The sequence below is a fragment of the Protopterus annectens genome, chromosome 8.part0 (genome assembly GCF_019279795.1).
Source record: "Protopterus annectens isolate FY-2018-M chromosome 8.part0, PAN1.0, whole genome shotgun sequence".
NCBI lineage: Eukaryota > Metazoa > Chordata > Ceratodontiformes > Protopteridae > Protopterus > Protopterus annectens.
This window is the reverse complement of record NC_056741.1, coordinates 1,475,508,445-1,475,529,154: the sequence shown is the minus strand read 5'-3', so window position 1 is coordinate 1,475,529,154 and position 20,710 is coordinate 1,475,508,445. Positions and strand designations below refer to the sequence as shown.

Below are 20,710 nucleotides of genomic sequence, written 5' to 3'. Positions count from 1 at the left end.
AAGGGCTCCATATCACTGAACTTGTTTTGTGCAATGTGGCTGTGAAATAAATTAGAAAAGGTGTGATTATGTTCAACACTGCATTACAGAATCTGATAACTGCAGTTCTAAATAAAAGTGAAAGTGAATTAATTAATTGCTATAATACTGTTGTGGCATCTGGACAGCTGTAGCAAAGAAATGTTAGTTCTTATTCTGGTATTCTCACAGGTTCCAATGTCACCAGGATGCATGGAGTAGCCAGATGCAACCTAGGAGAGGGTCAGTACTTACGGACTGGCTCAGTCTTGAAATCCACAAGATTACTGGTCTCTCCTTGCCCTTTGCCGTTGATGGCGGACAATCTAATTTTGTAGGTGGTCTCTGGCTTCAGTCCAGAAACTGTAATTGCATTATCGTAGCTCACTGGAAGACAGAAAGATGCCAAAGTAACATTAAGTCATGTGCTACAGTGTAATACAACATTTCACAAGTCTAAGCCGCTTGTTTCACTAACAGTACCAATGGTTTTAGCAATAAGCTTGGAAAAGACAAAATCTAAACACTTTCATAGCAGAAATATTCTATCAAATTAATACAAGAAGAATGATAAACACTTCTCAGATGTAATACCACACAACTGCATCCAAAATAGGAGTGATATTTTCTTATTATATATTGTTTTCTTAGCTGATGTGTTGCATTACTTTACAACCACTGGAAAGTCCAGCACTGACAGTCTGCAAACACTGCAGCAGCAGACATTAACATAAGTCTACATAAAAGTCAACATATGGTTGATTTGAATGCTTGAGGCATGAATGGCTACATGAAATGTTCTCCCCCCCCCCATTTTGTTTTACTGGGAAAGTCTGACTTGGAACAAAGCCAATTTTCAGCAGAGGCCCGGGGAGAAACACTCCAGACACATGTAATTGTACTGTGGAAGGAAGCCGGAGCACCCGGAGGAAACCCACATGAACACAGAGAGGACATGCATGCAGACTCAGCACAGATGTTCCGAGCTCGAAGTAGGCACTTTACCTGGAAACCCTAAGGGTTTCAAGCAGTCCTATTCACAATGTCATTAAGATGTCATTACACATGCAGTCAAGCAAACAATTTCTACTACTACTACTGCACCCCTCCCACCCACCCAGTACCTACAAAACAAAAGAGCAGCACACCTCCTCCCTTAAGTATAAGGAACTTTTCCTCACCCTCAAGACTGCAGCAGAGTACTCAGTAGCACCCTTCTCCCACCCTGATTGCAGGACAGCACTATGCTCCCCATAACTGTTGGGCAACACATTTCTGCCACAATATTTAAGGGGAGGCACCATATCCCTCACAAATGGAGAAGAGCACCCTTTTCCCCATAACTCCAGAAAAGCACCATGCTCCCACAACTATTGGGTAGCACCATGTCCCTCACAATTGGTGAACAACACCACTCTCTCCATAATTGTAGGACAGCACCACGCTCCCACAACTAGAGGCATTTTCTCCTACCAGGACATCAGCGCAGCACTCCTTTAACCTCCAACTACAGGGTAGTACAACACTGCCCACTACTACAGGGTAACACCCCCTTTAACACCATTACAGAACTCCGCCCTTCTCCTATATGACCACAAAGCACTGCATCTCCCCTAACTTACTAGTAACCAGGGACCTTCTCTCCAATAACTATATGGCAACACCCCTCTGACTAACAATTACACAGCAACACCTCTCCCTGACAACTACAGGGTAGTGCCCTTTCCGACCATGACTACAATGGATCGCAGCTTTCTCTCTTGATTGCAGGCTGACATTTTCTCCAATTTTAAGAGGCAGAGCCTTCTTTCTTACACTAATTATTTGGCAATGTCTTTCTCCCACCATGATTACATGTCACCATCTCTCTCTCACAAAGGCCCCTTTCGTCTAGATTACAAGGCAGCAACTTTCCTCCATCATGATCCCAGTCAGAATTCTCCCCATAATCACAAGGCAATGCCTATCCCCTCCACCACTGCAAGAAGATACTTCTCCACCTCATGATTAAAGGGAAATGTTGGATTTTCCACAATGAGTTCAGTGCTGCACTTGTCCTATCCAGTGAGACAATGTGGACAACAGGTACAAATAATGTCTGAAAATGCGGGCAGGGTAGGTGAGGCAGTGTTCTTTAGCGTGTGTCGAATTACGCATTTCTTCTATTTTTTTTTTTTTTTTTTTTTACTATGAAAGGCTCCACATTCCTTACATAATCTCCCATATATGCCTGGTGAATTGTAAATGTTCTGCATTTATCTTTTTCTGTTAAGCAGTAAAATTATGTGAAACAGTAGAACTAGCAGCAGTGTGTAATTTTGTGCAGGAAATGGGAGTTACTTCAGCATATATGGACTTCTTCTGCAGTACCTGATAATTCTCTCTAGTTTATTTCTGGACATCAGTAAACTAATCCACAGTACCTTCAAAGAACTACAGAAAGTTGAGAAGTCTGTTAAACCTCAAAAATATATTAGGCAGAACTGAGTGAAAAAATACAGGCAATGTTCTCAAGGTCTAAATGATATAATCACTCACTAACAATAAGTTAGAATTTCTGCAGTTACCATATAGCAGTAACAAAAGTTCACTAAGGAAGAATTCTCACTTTATTGCATTTACAACCCTATTAAAGATAAAACTGGGTTGCAAGTACTTGCTGTAAAATAGAAAATAAAAGTTAAAACTGACTGATTTATTTGTTTTGATTTGTTAGCCATGGAAGAACACTGATCCTGATAATATATTTTTCAGGTTCAAACTGGGGAATAAACAAAGAATAGGTAACATGGACATGTTACAACTCACTCTAGCAAACATATCAGATTGAAGTACAAAGAAATTCTGAAATTAGCGAAGGCACAAAAGATTATTTTTCTTTTAGATTACAAAAGAAAAAGTACCCAGGCTGAAATGTTAACTTTGGGTTTTTGTTTACAATCATACTTCTCAACAATTCAATATTTGTCAGGAAATATAGGTTTTTTACCCAGAAATAACAGGGTGCCATGAAATTCTGAGTGGTCCCTCTAAATTACATTTTTTTACACTACAGCTCGGGCCAGTGGTGAAAAGCCACCATATCATCAGCCATCATTCGTCACCAATGTCATTAAAGTCTGTACTACAGTGAGTGCTGGATGTGAAGATGACTTTGAGCTGGGAGTGGTAAAGCTGAGCTGCTTAGATATACATTAACTTCAGCCTTTTAAAAAATTATTGGTACATTTCTCTACTTTCTTTCTATACTCCCTTACCTTGAGGTGCTGGCTTGAAGAGAGACAGAGGACCTTTGGTTCACAGATGTTTACTAGGCTAATGACCACAGGGGCCTTTTTAAGCCTAGCCATGTATCCCAAATCTCTGGCACGTTCTGGTACTCTTGACAAGTGTAAGCAGGGGCTTAGGAGATGAAGCATTTACAACCAGAGGCCTGGGAGGTGAACCATTTACAGGCTGCCTGTGTCCATTAAAGACATAGGTGCCAAGCCAGGGATGAATTTCCTGTTCCCCATCCAAATGTCCAAGTTACACTTGAATTGAGTTAAGGAGGAACTCTGCTTCACATGAATGGGGAGCCTGTTACAGAGATGGGGTAGTCTCTCCAGCAGGTCCTATTTATATCACAGGCAAGGTTTAAGTCTTTAGAACAGGTAATTCTGGTGTTGTTTTGTGGATAAGCAGGAGGTCCATCCGACAATACCCTGTATGCCAGGCATAGTTCTCCCCTCAACAGCCTGTAGGAGACAGAATACAGGGATAGGGCCACGAGGCAGTTTGCAAAGGACACTTTACTTATGGCCCGTATTCCTTTAGTGAGGAACCTCTGAGGATGTTCCAATTTGTTGGATATGCCTGGTTAGGTACACACCAAAGTGAGCACTGTACTCAATGACAGGTCTAATTTACTGCTGAATACAGTGGAACAATGACTTCCTTGGACTTAGATGCCATAACTTTGTTTACAAGTTGTGCAACACAGAATTATTTCCTCACTACTGTACACACATGATGGTCAATGACATCCCAAATATCTGACAAGTACTGGTACCCTTGAAAAGTGTAAGCAGGGGCTTAGGGGATGAAACATTTACAAGCAGGGGCCAGGGAGATATGCAGGCGGTGCATCAGAGTGGGGTCTGACAATGTCCTGAATTCCAGGCATAGATCTCCCCACAACAGCCTGTAGGAGACAGAATATAGGTCTGATGACTGCTGAATACAGTGGAACAATTACTTCCTTTGAACTAGATGCCATACCATTGTTTATAAGTTATGCAACATAGAATTATTTCCTCAGAGAAGTAAATGCCAAAAATTAGCAGTCCAAGGACCGATCTCCGAGAGGCACACGTGATTGGCCTGTTAGTACAGGTGGACTTCCCATTTCTAACTTCCTGGGTCCAGTCTGTGAGCCAGTTGGCTATCCACCTTTGTATTAATGCAGACCATTATGCAATTAAGTAAGGCAGAAAGCAAGGAGAGCTGAGCTGATGAGGTATATGCTTGAACTGAAATTATCGATTATCCATAGAAAAAAGATCTAAATGGAGACTAGCCTGAGGTGTGAGGTAGGAACTTAGTATCCATTGCATTAATGCAGATCCAGCCTTAGAGGCAGTACTGATGACACTGCAATTAATTTGTGAACATGGCTAGAACAAGGACATAAGGCATTCAATAAACACTTTACCAGTCGTACTACATCTCTCTTCACTACTAATGGTTGCAGAGAAAGCAAGTGTGACCCTTAGATATCTGCATTGTTTTTCTTACTGTTTGACTACAGGTTTCCTTTTACTTTTGACACATTTTTTTTGTTTTAGTGATGCACTTAATTTTTCTTAATAAGTTAATGCCATGCACACACTGTGCAGGGCTTTCTGATGCATTTGCTTTAGACAGTGGCATTTAAGTGCATTTCTGCAAATCAGTTAAAAAAATATCACGTTTTAAAAGTTTTGAGTGATTTTCAACTTTAATACTGAGTTGCTACTGGTGGTCATGCCTGTTGAGGGATACAACATCTGGCTGATATCATATCCTACTTTGAATTACTTTTTTTTTTTTTTTTTTGCACTGTGCCTTTTTATGAAAGCCACTTTCAAGTATGCTGTGAAAATTAAAATGTTTTGATAACCCCAAAGGTAAAAGTTATCTGAATGGTTGAAGTCTGCAAGAATTTATAATACAGTGTTTAGGGCTACCATTACTGCAATAATTTCCCCCTACATACATGCGTCATTGAGTCAGGATAGTTGCTGCTGCACAATGTACTTCTTACTCTAAGAATCGCATCTTGTATTATCATTAGTCCTTACTTTTACTTACATACTCGCTTGGCTTAAAATACTTACTTCCATAACCACTGGAATAAGAAAGTGAAAGTTTTAAACTTTTAATTCCTTTAACAGACCCACTGCAGTACAGACCCAAAAAATGTAAATGCTGGTGTTACCATTTTTGGTTGAAGCTCAGGTTCGGATAATGCTCAAATCAGCCTTGATGGTTCTCTCTGTTCTGTTCAACTATGATCTGACTATTTAATTTTGCATAAAATACTATCAAACATCTGTACAACAAAGATGACAACAATGCCTTAAGTGCATCCACTGTTATAAAGCTTTAGCTTTATTTTCCGATTTGGGTGGTTCCTGAGAAGCTCCCATGTGACCACTATTCCCACGGTGTGTGTGTGTGTGTGTGTGTGTGTGTGTGTGTGTGTGTGTGTGTGTGTGTGTGTGTGGGGGTATCATTTAATTCATGTTAATTTGTCGTTAAAGGGTTGTGTTATGAAGACGTCACAGGTGCACATAATCTTAACGAGAAAAGTTTAAACATAGAGTTTTTCTCTATACATATGTCAATCACCACAACTCAAACACAAGTGTATATCTGATTAATTGCCCAGATTTTTGGCAGGATGTAGCCACTTATCAAGAGCTTTTACCACATTTTTTATACCTGCACGCCAAGGGGTCGGGGTATGTTTAAATGGCATTTTCCCCACACAATTTTGCATTGTTTCAGGCAACACAGACACTATTGTGCCTTTGCTTTTACTATGATAATAAAGAATTGGACTGCAGTCTTTAAGAAACATTATTTTTTACAACACGTATACAATCACATTATCACAACCACTTTAACACAAAGAATGCAAGGACACCAAGCAAAAAAAGAGATAAAACATACCATCTCTGGCATCATACTTCAGCACAGACCAGGAATCAGCACCAGGAACCTTCCACTCTGCAAGGTATTTTAAGATAGGAACACCTCCTGTGGCTTCGGGTTCTTCAAATTCCAGTTTTGCACTGCTGGAGTATGGTGTTACATTGTTGATGATAGGAGCAGATGGAGTATCTGAAAAAGAACACCACTTTCTCAGATAATAACAAAAACATGCAGAATCTCTGATCAAAGCCCAGACTTTTACCTAAAATTTCTGCTCTTAAGACATGTGCTTTGTAAACAAAGCCAAGGGCACACTGACATGCTTTAAAAGAAACTAGTTCCACATAGACTGGTTCCACTCTACTCTTACCGCTCCTGCTACTGCAGTCCCACATCTTCTTGATTTTTGTGATCAGAAGCTATTTTAATACAAGCAAAACATGAAGTCATTCTTTCTGACAGATGGTAGGAAGATGGGCAAAAGTGAAGAACAAGCAACCCCACAAGCCTGTGGGGTTAGTCATCTATACTGCTGTTACCCACTGGGTAGTGGTTTTAATTTATATTGTGCCTAACCAATTTTAAGAAACAGTTAAGTACCTTCAGACTCTTACATGACTGAATCCATACGTCTGTAGAAGAATCATTTGTCTAATGTATCTCTGCTGACAATTCATTTAGTACCCTGAAGTGTTAACAGGTGACAACCAGGATTACAGAAAAAGGTGAAAGGCATAACAAACTGCTACCCATAAACAGAAGACCAATAAAGTACAGTTGTGTACACTTACCATAAATGTAGAAGTTTGAGTGTATTCACTGTTGCACTCATTACACTTGGGTTATCCTGCTGGTAGGTTGCCCTCAGCCGGCCTGAATTCCAAAGTCTTGGGTCCTGCGTCGGTTGCTGTCGCCTCTTCCCTGACATCAGGTCGTCAGGGGTATAAAAGATGCAACCAACGCCATTTTCTTCAGTTTTTCTTGCCCCAGATGTCAGGTGCCCCCAAAAAGGTAGGCTAAAAATATGTAAATAAAACATACATGCACCAAAATAAGCTTTACCTTCATCTATAAGCAAATACACCACCTAGGTTGTATAGATTAGAGTAGTAAAGATAAGTTCCAGCAAAAATAAGGGGGATGGCGGGTGGGTATCCTGGACTGCAACAGTGAATACACTCGAACATCTACATTTATGGTAAGTGTACACAACTGTACTATGTTCTTCGTGTTTCACAGTTGCAGTCATTACATTTGGGTTGAGTCCCAATGCATTGGTTGGGGGGCTGGAGCTAAACAGCATTAGGAGCGGCTATGAGGCCCTGCAGAACTGTAGTGGCAAAGCCTGCCCTGGATTTAGAGTAAAGAGGCAGATTGTAATGTTTTGTAAAGGTATGCACTGAACTCCAAGTGGCAGCCTTTAAAATGTCTTTGGTTGGTACTCCCCTGAGAAAGGCTGCAGAAGTGGCTGCATTTCTGGTTGAATGTGGCTTAATGCCCTTAGGCACTGGTTTGCCATGCTGTGAGTAGCAAAAACAAATGCAGTGACCTATCCACTTTGAAATAGTCTGCTTGGAGATAGCATTTCCTTGTGATGCTGCGGCATATGCCACTAGTAACTGATCTGTCTTTCTGAAAACTTTAGTTTTGTCCAAGTAGAATCTAAGTTGTCTGTGTACGTCCAAAGAATGCAGAATTTTCTCCCCCTTGTTCTGTGGATTTGGATAAAAATTTGGCAAATGAATAGTTTGGTTAAGGGCTACACTGGATACCACCTTAGGAATAAATGTAGGGTTGGTTCTCAGAAAGACCATGTCTGGATAAAAAATGAAAAAGGGTTCCACAGCCATGAGAGCCTGTAGCTCTGAAACTCGTCTTGCAAAAGTTATTGCTAAGAGCAGAGCTGTTTTCCAAGATAAGAACTTTATATCCACAGTAGCAGCTGGCTCAAAAGGAGGTAAGGTGAGTTTTTCCAAGACATAATTGAGGTCCCTTGCAGGTACTGGCATTCTCCTTGGAGGCCTTAAGTTTTTGGCTCCTCTGAGGTACTGCCTTAATAACGGATGTGAAAAGAGTGGTGGCTCTGTATTGTAATGAGCCGAAATGGCAGAGGCATGGATTTTAATTGATGAAAAAGATAGGCCTTTGTCCAGCATCTCAGTTAAGTATTGCAAAATCTGAGGAATATTTGGGACAGATGCATCAGTTCCTTGAGCTTGGTTCCAAGCACAAAATCTCTTCCATTTCCCAGCATAGGATTTTCTAGTACTAGGCCTTCTGGCTTCTAAAATGACATCCATCACAGCTTTACTGAGAGGTGTGGTTTGTATGGCTACATTATCCACCATGCTGCCAGGTTTAGGGTCCTGAGTTGGCTGTGCAGAATCTGATTGTTTTGCTGGGATAGTAGATGAGGTATTTGAGGTAAGGTCCAGGCTGGGCATTGGGACAAGTTCCTTAAGCTCGAATACCAGTACTGGCGTGGCCAGTCTGGGGCAATCAGAATCATTTTTGGTTTCTCCTGTCTGACCTTGAGGAGTACCTTGGGGAGGAGAGGCAGTGGAGGAAAGGCATATACTGATAGGTTTTTGTCCAGTTGAAAGATAAGGCGTCCACCTTCCAAGCTTGTCTGTGATAAGTCCTGGTGCAGAATCTTTTTAGTTGATTGTTGTGAGGGGAGGCAAATAGATCTATGTCTGGGCATCCCCATTTCTTTGTTATCATGCTGAAGACTTGTGGATCCAGGTGCCACTCGTGGGGATCTATGAGGTTTCTGCTTAGTTCATCTGCCAGAGTATTATCCTTTCCTGGCAGGAATTGTGCATGCAGATGAACTTGATAAGTCAATGCTGTGTCCCATAAAGCCATGGCTAGTCTGTAAAGGGGGTAAGAATGAGTGCCCCACTGCTTGTTTATGTACCACATGACCGTGGTGCTGTCTGTCTTTATCAGTAGTTGTCCCGGATAAAGTAGGTCCTTGAAGGCTGTCAGGGCATTTTGAACAGCTAGCATCTCTTTTTGATTGATATGTAGATGCTTTTGGTTTGTGGACCAGGTGCCCTGAATGCCTCTTCTTGCCATGTGTGCCCCCAGGCATAATCTGATGCATCCATCGTTAGGCTCTGCCTGGCTGGGGGTAGTGAGAATGGCTGTCCCTTGTTTTGGTGACAAGCCTTTGCCCACCATCGAAACTCCTGTTGCAGGCAGGGAATGAGAGTAATCATTGTTTCCAGGCTGTGGCAATGTTGTGTCAAGACACTTTTTAGGTACCATTGAATTTTCCTCATATGCAGATATGGAATTAGTAAGATGCAGGATGCCATGAAGCCCAAAGCCTGCAGAATTTTTCTTGCAGATAACTGGGCCTTTGTTGCCATTTCCTTGAAATAGGTAGTCAGTTGCCTTTGTTTGTCTGGAGTGAGATAAGCCATCTGGGCAGTTGTATTTAAGCTTGCACCCAGGAATATTATCTCTTGAGAGGGTACTAGTTTTGATTTCTTTTTGTTGACTGTGTACCCTTGGCATGTTAAAAGTCTTTTCACAAACGTCAGAAGCTGTAGTAGAATGTCCTTGTTCTCTGCTTGTATGAGGCAGTCATCCAAGTAAGGACATATTTGTATTCCTCTTTGTCTGCAGTAAGCAATTACTGGTGCCAGTCACTTTGTAAAGACCCTGGGTGCAGTAGATAAGCCAAAGGGCAGGGCAGATAATTGGTAATGCTTTGAGCCAGCCTTGAATCTAACGTATCTTCTGCATGACTGTCTGATTGGGACATGCAGGTATGCCTCTTTTAGGTCTAAAGTCACGAGCCAAGCCTTGCTGCCCAGCATGGGCAGAAGCTGCTGTAGGGTCAACATCTTGAATTTTGGTATATCCAGGAAAGTGTTTAGAATAGATAGGTCCAATATTGGTCTCCAGGCTTTGTCCTTTCTGGGTACCAAGAACAGTCTTGAGTAAAATCCTTGTCCCTGCTCTTGCTGTGGCACTTGTTGAATAGCCCTCATGTCCATGAGAGCTGCGACTTGTTTTTGAGCCTCTGCCCATTGATTTTTTGGCAGGTCTGGCCAACCGTTTGCCCTTGGCAAGGTATGGAAGTGAAACTTGTAGCCCTGTGACACTATGTCTAGAACCCATTTGTCCTGGGTTATAATGTGCCAATTTTGAGAAAAAAGTGCTAGTTTTCCCCCTAAGGGTGCTGCCAGAAGATAAGTGCTTGGTGCAGGCAGGGGGAAGTCATTGGGACTGTTTCCTGTATGGTTGTGATATGTCTTCTCCACCTTTGGAGGTAGAAGCACCCCATTGCTTAGACCTGAAGAAACCTTGCGGCTGTGATCTGCCTCTAGGGCGTCTGGATCTGCCCCTTTGAGGTCTGTCTGAGACTGGAAAGGACCAATTCTTTCTAGGCCAGTGTCTGCTAAATCTAGGTGGCTGTACCTGTAAGAAATACTTGACCGTTTGCATAGATTTAGCTTTGTCCTCCATTTTCTTTAACACCTCTTCTACCTTAACACCAAGTAAAGGAATCATGCTGTAATGGAGCATCTAATAATTTTGCTTTAACATGATCAGGCAGATTTTGTTCCTTTAACCAAGCATGCCTCCTAATGACAGAACTAGTAACAGCAGCCCTACAGGAGGCCTCCAGAGAATCAAAACCACATTGCAAAGTATGCTTTCCAACTTGTTCAGCTGCATGCAATAAATCCTCCATTTCTTTGTTTTCTGCACATTCAGAATTTACCATCATTTTCTGTTTAAGCAGTGTCATGATATATTGCTGATATTTGAGCATATGAAACTGGCAATTTAAGGCCCTTAAGCTAAGGTAGCAGATGTGTAAATCTTTTTTTTCCCCATCTATCCAGTGTCCTAGAATCCCTGTCAGAGGGGGTAGGGTTTTTTGCAGTGGAAGCCTTGACCCCTTTGGGACCCTGAGAAATAGTTTCTGGGTCTGCAGTAGGGTTTTTAAAAAAGAATTTATGAGAGTCAGGGACCCTGTAGTATCTGTCCGGCTTAACAGGAGCTGGAGGTAAGGAGTCAGGGGTCAGACTAGACTCTGAGAACACATCTACAATGTCTAACATAGGTGGAATAGCTAGAAGCCTGTGATGAGGTAGTAAAAGGGAGCCTCTTCTTAGATTCTGAAAAATCTTGGCTCTCCCAGTGGAAGTGCTCCATCATGGTATGCAAGGTTTCCCCAAAAGAGTAGTCCTTAGGAGGAGAACCTGAAGGAATTGATTCTTCAGCATCAGAATCCTCATAGGGGGGAAGAGAATATTCCTGATCAGAAGAGGAATCAGAAGAAATGGAAACCTTATCTGAAGATTCATAGTCTGTCTCTTGCCTAGGCCTCTTATCAGGAGGGGGATGGGAGGGAACCCCTGATCAAGGTAATTAAGTCTTCGGCCATTTTGAGCATCTGTTTTTTGGGTATGGAGGCCTGACCATGTAGCTAGTGAACTTGTTTATTTGCCTTTGAAGGTGTTTTAGTCTTTGCTTTTGAAGTCGGTTTAATATATAACTGTTTAGGTCTGAATACACCCTCAGAAGCCGATGCCTGCTCAGCGGCTCCGGATCCATCTGAGGGAATAATCTCAGAGGCACCAATACCATGAATTTCCAGCGGCCTGGCCGACTCCACGTGGGAGTCGGTAGCGGCCTGCGACTCTAAAGTAGCGGGCATCAGGGGCTGCAAAAGCGCCTCACTGAGAACCGGCGACTTGCTTAGGAGAAGCTTTGTCATCGGTTTTGGACCTCAGTTGCCTGTCTTTTTCTTTTTCTTTGCGTTTTTTTGAACTTCAGTAGTCAGGTGGCTATCCGACGACATTGTATAATTAAACCTTCGCCCAAAATAGCTTAATGCAAAATCGTACCGACGCTTAATAGTGCATTGGTTAAACCTAGCACAAAACCGACAACTAGAAACGTCGTGATCAGGGCCCAGGCAAGGAATACAGTAAGAATGAAAGTCCTTATGAGGTATTTGCTTCCCTCAAGAAATTCAATTATTAACTTTTTTTGACATCGGTCTGGAGCAAGAAAAAAGTTTCCCCAATGGGGTACTTAGCTTTTAATGAAGACTTCGGATCTGAAACTTGAACACGAAAATCTCAGGAGTCGGCCGACTGGCACTTGCGAACTGCTTCGGGCACCGCGCGGCAAGAAAGACTGAAGAAAATGGTGTCGGCTGCATCTTTTATACCCCTGACGTCAGGGAAGAGGCGACAGCAACCGACGCAAGACCCAAGACTTTGGAATTCAGGCTGACTGAGGGCAACCTGCCAGCAGGATAACCCAAATGTAATGACTGCAACAGTGAAACATGAAGAACATCAAGTACAATGTTGCTGAGACAAATGGCTGCTATTTATTAAAAACGTCAATTCACCAGGTCAGTTTGTCACTGCCTATAAAGAGGACTCATGTGGGCACCTAAGTATGACTACATGATAAGTCAATTTCAAATGAAAGGTTAAAATGATGAGAAATGAGATTACAACAGATTACACCATGCAGGCATTATTTTACCTGTGGAAAATAGTTTGGCTTTAGATACTGGAGAACACCACTACCAATGTTTTTATCTAGGAAGAATTCCCCCTTAACTCTATATCAAGTCATTATAGTCTGCACACCAGAAATGGTGAATTTTTACAAAAGGATGCCACCCCTGCACATGATGTCTAACTAACTTCTAGATTACGTAAACAACAGTACATACATTTTATTTATTTTAAAGCAGGAGGTTTGGCACCAGTTTAAAAATAACAGGTTGGAAATGGCGAACCAAACCTCCTTGATTTAAAACCTAACAAAAAAACAGTATGCAGAGAAGTTTTTTGAAGCTTGTGATATGATATGCCCCATGACAACATGGAAAAGTAATTTCAATCTGAATGAGTTAAGATACAGGCAGCTTAATCTCATAAATATTTACCAAAGAAGCAAGCACCTGTGAAACCCTTGTTAGGAAGAAGCCACATGGAGATGAATTACACACTACTTCCAGAAATAACAGGTATGTATTTATCCATACCATCTGATTAGCAAGACACTACTTCCAGAAATAACAAGTATGTATTACCCATACACCATCTAATCAGCAAGAAGACAATCTGCAGCAGAAAACTGCTTGGACTCCTCCTTCTGGCATTACTGACTTAGTACAATTAATGCTTAAAGATACACACACGTTCCTGTCTGTAAACATCATAATGTTGCCTGGATCTGTGGAGTACAGGGATGGAGCTTTGACTGTGACACAGGTGATCAGGGTGCAATCAGCAGCCTTGGCACCTCAGGGGCCAGGTAAGGAGGAGGAGGAATGAAGGGGGTTTGCCCCAGGGGAGAGAGGGGTTTCCACACACTCGAAGGTACAGCGTATGTTGTGATCTATGTAATGGGAAATGAAGACACCACCGCTCATGCTGCAGGAAGAGCACAAGGCTGCTTGAAGGAAACATCCCTTGTGGAAATGGGGGGAGGGGATATCGTTTGTTGTCAGCCACTGTACACCTGCATCTGGCATCTCAATGGGTGCCTGCATGCATGGATAGGATTGAGGAGAAAACTATAAAAAAGTTTGAACCATCCTGATGGCGGCCTTAATGAACTCTCTCACCTCACTCTTGCACAGGAATGTGAATGAATGGCTTGATGTACTGAGACAGTCTGGAGGTCAGTAGGCAATGGGGACAAAAAAAGTCAATGTCACACATTCAGAATGGTATGACCTTCATGCACCAAGCAAGCGAAACCTGAAAGATGTAATTAAGAAAATAAGATCCAGTTCATGCCTGACTTTTACAAACAATTCATGCAGCGATGATGGAAACAGTTGTTGTCCAAAGACTGCAGTGTGGTGAGGCAGAAATAAGCACCCACTTCAGAAGTTCTTCTCAAAGACTGACTGACATGTTTACTGCATATCTTTTTATAATAGCTGACTCTGAAGGGGGTTTAAGTTGGGTAAGTACTGGAGGGAGAGTCAGGAGAAATGCCAAACAGTACCAAAGGCACATCCTTAAGTATGAAGAAGGTATGCCTGGAATCAGAGTCTAAGCAAAAATACCTGTAAACGCTGTAAACCAGTAGCTAACTGACTTTAACAAAAATCCTGGCAAAGGATATAATTCTCCAACAAACACTCAGAGCAGTCATAGCCCTGCTGAAGCAGCCGCTGATACCAGTGTCTTTCAGTGGGCAGTTGGCCACCTAATGAGAAGACAGTGCTGTTAGCAGACCACTTAGATATTTGCTTAGCTACTGCAAGTTCTTCTTTACCTACAGCAAAGAAGTCAAATAACTTGCTTATCTTGTTGAAGTCAAGCAATGTCTGCATGCAGACTCTGAGCTGGCAGTGAACATCAAGGTTATGAAGGGATCTTTCTGCCCTGGATTCTGCAGATGGAAAAACAAGGAGATGAACAGACTGCTTTACGTAAAGTTCTGATACTTCTATAAGGAGGAAATGTTGTAAGTACACCCAAGCCTTGTAAAATACAAAAAAGGCCTTCAGGATAAGATCCTACAGAGGTGATGACTCTCATAAAAGGCACCTTGCAAAAGATGAATTTCAACACTGCTGCACCAATAAGTGTGCAAGGAAGACAGGGAAGCCTGTCGGTAATGATGTTCAAGTAACCAAGGAAGAGAAGGATTTCTCAAAGTTGTGCAAAGACACAGAACTTCTTTTATGGAATTGCTTAACTTGCCAGGGCTTAGTGAAAGTTCTGTATTAAACAATGGCTGCAATGTGTACAGATGTAGCATTGCACTTCAACCACAGAATAATGACTTATAAAGGTGTTTGAGGTAAATCATGATCAAAACAGACAGCATGGGATCTCTCGATCAGAAGGTGCATCTCATACACTTAGGAGTACATTAGAAGAGTGGAAAGCTTTGTGACAGCTTAATCACTTTTTGAGAATTCTACCAGAAAAACCCTATTTAGATTTTAAACAATGTACCGGTACCTGAAATCAGGTAGTTAAGTCCAATGGCACATGCAGAATGCCACCATCTGCAGTACTAATTACCTAGATTAGATAAGCCGTCTGGACTCCATTACCCCAGCTATAGGATGAGGTGGACTTTGGCCAACTCCTGGACAGGTCTCATTTTCATACGGGGTGGGTATTGGTCTTTGCACTGGAAGAAATCCTTCAGACAAAGCTCATAGGGCTTACAAAAGGCACACAACAGTCAGTGAGAACACAGTGGTGTTGGCAGTGAAACAAACATGTGAAAGCACAAGGGGCTAAGAGGTCGAACATAACAGAATTCTGGCAATGCGGTGTGACATTATTGTTGGTCTGTATCTTAACCTTCACGGCTTAAAAGAACAAAACAGAGGGCAGTGGACAGTCACCTGAAACATGTGGTCAACAGCAGGATGGAGAGGTGGTATACTAGATACACCATGTGCATATACAAACATACACAATAAAAAAAAAATAGGCAATCTGTGTTCTTTGACTGTTGTAATTATCTATCTGTAACACTGTAATTACCTAAACTTTATGTAGCAGCAGCTCTACACTTTTGTATTTGGGAGTCGTTATCTGCCAGGATCCACAACCAAATTATAAAAAAAGATGCACAGGAACCAACACTATCACTCTTAAAAGTATACAACCCTGACTGTTATTTCAGATCACCCAAGTTTATCTACTAGTTTGAACAACAGAGGAGCTTGTATGGGGTAGGTAGGAGTTGATTGGCAGGTGTAGGCTCACCCAACTCATGGTGGGGGACCACGGAGGAAAACTATAATGACTGCACATGCTAATGCAGCATGTAGCACCATGAAACTAAAGAAAGCAAGTGGGAAAGCATGCATGTACACTACAGTACAATAATCTTTGCGGAAGTCACAGGAGTCTGATTTAGGTACATTAAGAAACAACTGAACTTCACAATGGCTGTTGACAACACTCTCACTGCTTGACTCTCATCCCCCAACAGGGACAAATGAGGCCAGCTGGCAATTCATTCCTGCGGAAAATGAATCGTTCTCACATGGCACTCGAGGTGGAGGCTTGAAGTGGGGTTAGGTTAAAAAAAAAAAAAAGGATTAAGTTCTAACCATCCTTGAAACTAGATTAAACGTACCCACTATCAATTTGTAACACATACAATGTGGAAAAATAAAGATAGTCACCCAGCATTTCTTTAAAAGCTAGACAAATGACATGCCCCACATGTGAATAAGTTCTGGAAACAAAGGGTTTCAAAGGTAGCACATACATAAGGCGTTCTTAAACAAGAGAATTTGCTCTGCAGTTGTCCTGTATGTGTAGGACTTGCAGCACCTTTTACAAAAGCCTTTAATGACTTTCTACTTCTACTCAATATTGACCCTGGTCTCAGGAGAGGCAGGGCAAGGAAAATAATGCCATACTGTGGCTAGAGAAGAGATTTCTTACATACAAGACAGAATGTAACTTGGATAGGTGATCACCTCTCCCTAACTGGGGACATATTTTGCTATGACACCTCATGCCCTTCAGCTTGAGGCTGCAAGACAATCTACTTCATCTCCTGTCCCCCACATCCGCACTGCTGCAACTATGTAATGCATGTAGCCACGGTATTACCATCCAGTGTCTGGCAGACATTAATATAGCAAAACTCTACACTCTCTCCCCCAAAAAAAGGTGAGCTGGCACCAGGTGCTTAGTTCTTCCCATGGACAGCCAGTTCAGTGAATTAGCCCAGTAGTAGAACCTGGGCATCACTGGTCACTGCCAATCCCCCACCACTCTTCACCATGCTTTACCCAGATTTTTAACCAGTATAATAATACTATTACACAGTTTGGACAGTTTGTTTTGACAGTCTTTAGCCCGGTGATTGTCAACAAAATGCCCAAGGGAAAAAATAATGGAAAAAGTAGAACTTCTAAGGGCAATACCTTTAACAGCTGCACAAACTGTTGTGGAGACTGTGTAAAGAAATCCTTCTGCTGAGTCAGTGCATAAAATAAAACTTGTCTGACTATGGCCAAGAAACAGATGTGGATCTGCATAATATTGTGATATGGAGAACAGACATGGGTATCTAGCAGAGTGCAACAGAAGTATGGGTGAGTGCAAACAAAACAGAATAATAAAAAACAGCAATTTTATACAGTAACTCACTCATAAAACAGGTCACCGTTAATAGACTGCACTACCATGCTTCATGAGCCCAAGATAAGCAGAAAAGATGCCAAAAAATGCAAGAAATATAGTTAAAAACAGATTAAAACATATACATGCATCCCCTCAACTACTGCAGCAGTGCTAACACAAATACAGAAAAAGAAATGCAGTAAATACTGACCAGCCTGGACAAGAATAAATTCCTTGGATTCCTGGCCAACTCGGTTTGTTGCACTACAGTTGTAGGTACCAAAGTCATTTTCTGAATCTGGGGTAACCTGTGAATAACAAGAAAAAACACATGCTGAAAGAAAATCAAACTATCTAGCAGTCTGCACAATATAATGATATCAAGTTGAAACCTGATTCAATATTTTGACATGATTGATGAATAAAATTACATAACTGCTACAGTAGTCCAAACTCTCTGAAGCAAACTTACTAGACAGGACATGCGAGTCTTAAAATATCTATCTGAATGACTAAAACCAGAGATGACACGAGCCAGAAGAGAACAGCTGTAAACACGTTTGTCAAGTAATACTATTGCTCCTTTCCACAGCAGTGCTGTACGTGGTAACCTGGGATAATAATCTATCAGGGTCTAACAAGTTATACTACCTCATCCATAACTGAGATGTGATATTGTATCTCTAATGGTTCAGGACTATACACTTTTGTTTTATTCATATTTTGTTTTGATGTCCACCCACATGATGCAACATCCGCTGAGCCTAGCTGCCTACCTTGATAACCACAGCAAGCCAGGCATGACAGAGAGGTACTACAGTACAGCTCCACAGTGGTATTAGGGGAAGCTCTTCCTTAGGCCTACCCACAGTCCTATGCAATGAACACATCATGCAGTGAAGTCAAAATGTTTTGAATGTACTGCCACATAGACATCTTCTCTTAAAAACTATATTACTGGTCATTCCCTTCATTACTACCTATCTGATCTTGAGTCTTACACTTCCATCAAGGCTCTAGTAATACAACAGGCACCCCCCCCACACATACACACACGCACACACACATTACTAAGCCATAGGAGCCAAGCAGAAATGATAACATGTTCACCTCTGTTTGGACAGTCTTTAACCCGGTGATAAGTGCATCTCCTGCCATGCTTAGCCAGTGGAGCCACATCTGGTAATGGCAGTCGCATTTAGCTTTTTTGCCTGCCCAGCTTGCTACTTTTGTTTTTGCACTGTGAAATATGTTGTGTCTTGATGTACCTCTCCTGATCCAATCAAAATTATAACATGCCTCATGAAAACAATCGGTTTCCTCTCTGAAGAAAGTAGCATGAACTACAGTCACTACAGAGATCGTACCTTCATCTGTGTTGATACGTCCTGCTGCAATTTCTACTGATTCAACTTTTTGCTCCTGCTGACTCTTGATCATTGGACCTCTTTTAACTCAGCCCATTTGGTCCCTACTGGATGATAGCTGACTGAGAGGTGCCATCATCTAGGCAGCCATCAGGGAGGTTTGAACATTTTTCTACTTTCACTCTGTCCCTAGCCTGGTGTGCAGGTGATGAGGCACTAGTGAGGTCTGTGCAATGGGCTGCCTCAGATTATGTCCCTTTACCGCTGCAAACTGTGTAATCTACAAGCAGCTCAAGTGGTGGTCTCGCTGGTCTCCACCAGGGAGAATGCACTGACCTAAGTGCCTCACAACACAAACCCCAAACTACCCAGGGAGAGGCAAGCAGGTTTTGTCCCTTCATGCTTATCCCTCCCCCCCTAGTTCTTCCAGTGCCTAGTCCACAAATCAAACCCCAGTCCCCAGGCTCTCAGGTAGAGCTCCATCCTTCTGTGACACTCAGCCAGGCTACACTTTTTCCAGTTTAGTAACCTCAGTCCATTTTTCCATCTTTCACAGGACTTATTTTCACCAAACAAATACATTCTATAGTTAGAAATCATCTCTTGCTATCATCAGGATGACCAAACTACTTAAGCTTTCAACACATGAGGAGAATATTATACTGCAAATCCAAGCTACAAAACTACCACCAAGATCACAGACAATAAAAAGGAGAATCATTGTCAGAGAACCAAAACACTGCTGCAAAACACTCACAAAGCCCGTAGATGACTTTGCAATAAAAGCCTTTACAGAAGACAACACAGATGCCTTTTAACAGCTACAGAAATCTTAAGTACTTTTGTGTCTCTAATGTCAACTTCAAGAAAAGCTCTGAAGTGATTTCAGTAAATAAAACAGATTTCAATGCAACTAATAATGGTGACAGGCCTAACGTGAGAATGCAATATGGAAAACGTCAGGAAATGTTCAATGGAGGTTGCTGTGCAGGACAACAATGCCAAAAGAGGTCAGCTGCACTGCAACTACTAGATGAAAAATTTAACTGAGTTATGTGGTGTTAAATAAACAGGCAGGGAGAATGGCTAGTAAGGTAGCTAGGGTTCATTGGCTGAGGTCTGCTGTTGAGATGGAAACTCCAAATAGAACACTGAAATACAGTAGGGATTTGTACAGCTGACTATGGCAAGAAAGATGTTTTATTACTACTAAAGAGCCAGTGTCTAAGCCAAAAGCAATTTCTTAATATTGCTAGCCTTCCTTTGTGCATTTCTTCATTAATTCAATCTACTTTGTATTTGGAGAAGTGTTGTTGAAACAGCTACAGCAGTGGCGTTGCAAGATTACCACCACCTAACTCCCAGTCTGAAGCCTTTAGCAAGCCAGTCTTACATGAAGGAGCATGGAATCAACAACATCTCAGCTAAGCCTTTATTGGGTAAGCATCACTCCCCATTTGTACAATTGCAGATCAGACTGACATCCTTCCTCAGTGTTTAGTTTCTCATTCCAGAAACAAAAAGTGTTCTGTTTATTCCCACCTGAGCCTACCAGTGGATAAAAATAGTCTGTATTTTTCTTCTGTTAAACTGCTGTAACCTGCTGTGCATTTGATCTGATGAAAATCTGGTGTACCAGCTGCTCCTTCTCTAGACTGCAAATATTAAACTTCTTCAGCACAAATCTCAGACTATATTTTTTTACCATTTGTTTGTCAGATGAATTCTTTATTAATTCTTGTTAAGAAATGTCAGACATTCTTATTACAAATGGTAGAGGAAAAAAGGAATAAAACAGTATGCATATCAGCTTTATTATTTCAAAGAGACATGTTATTTAAAAGTGCATCAACCCATGAAAAAGACTGGAAGAGGTTACATTATAAAAAACAAAAAACAAATGTCCTCACTTTACAGTGACAGCACAACTTATGGAGTACTGCTGCCAGTGTGGTGGCACTGTAAGATAAACCTCTGGCTACAGCCCAGGGTTTGATTAGTGGCTCGGGCATCTGAGGTACTAGTAGGGGT

At 41.7% G+C, this 20,710-nt stretch overlaps 1 protein-coding gene across 1 annotated transcript in view; it reads right to left on the bottom strand.

Annotated features, from left to right (window-relative positions):
* Positions 1-20,710, bottom strand: part of NCAM1 (neural cell adhesion molecule 1) — a 1,088,618-nt gene that overhangs the window by 576,869 nt on the left and 491,039 nt on the right. The window contains exons 13-15 of the mRNA XM_044079459.1: positions 17,524-17,620; positions 6,214-6,384; positions 274-405 (exon numbers count right to left, since the gene is read on the bottom strand). Of these exons, the coding sequence (XP_043935394.1) occupies positions 274-405; positions 6,214-6,384; positions 17,524-17,620 (400 nt within the window). The remainder of the gene's footprint in view (positions 1-273; positions 406-6,213; positions 6,385-17,523; positions 17,621-20,710) is intronic.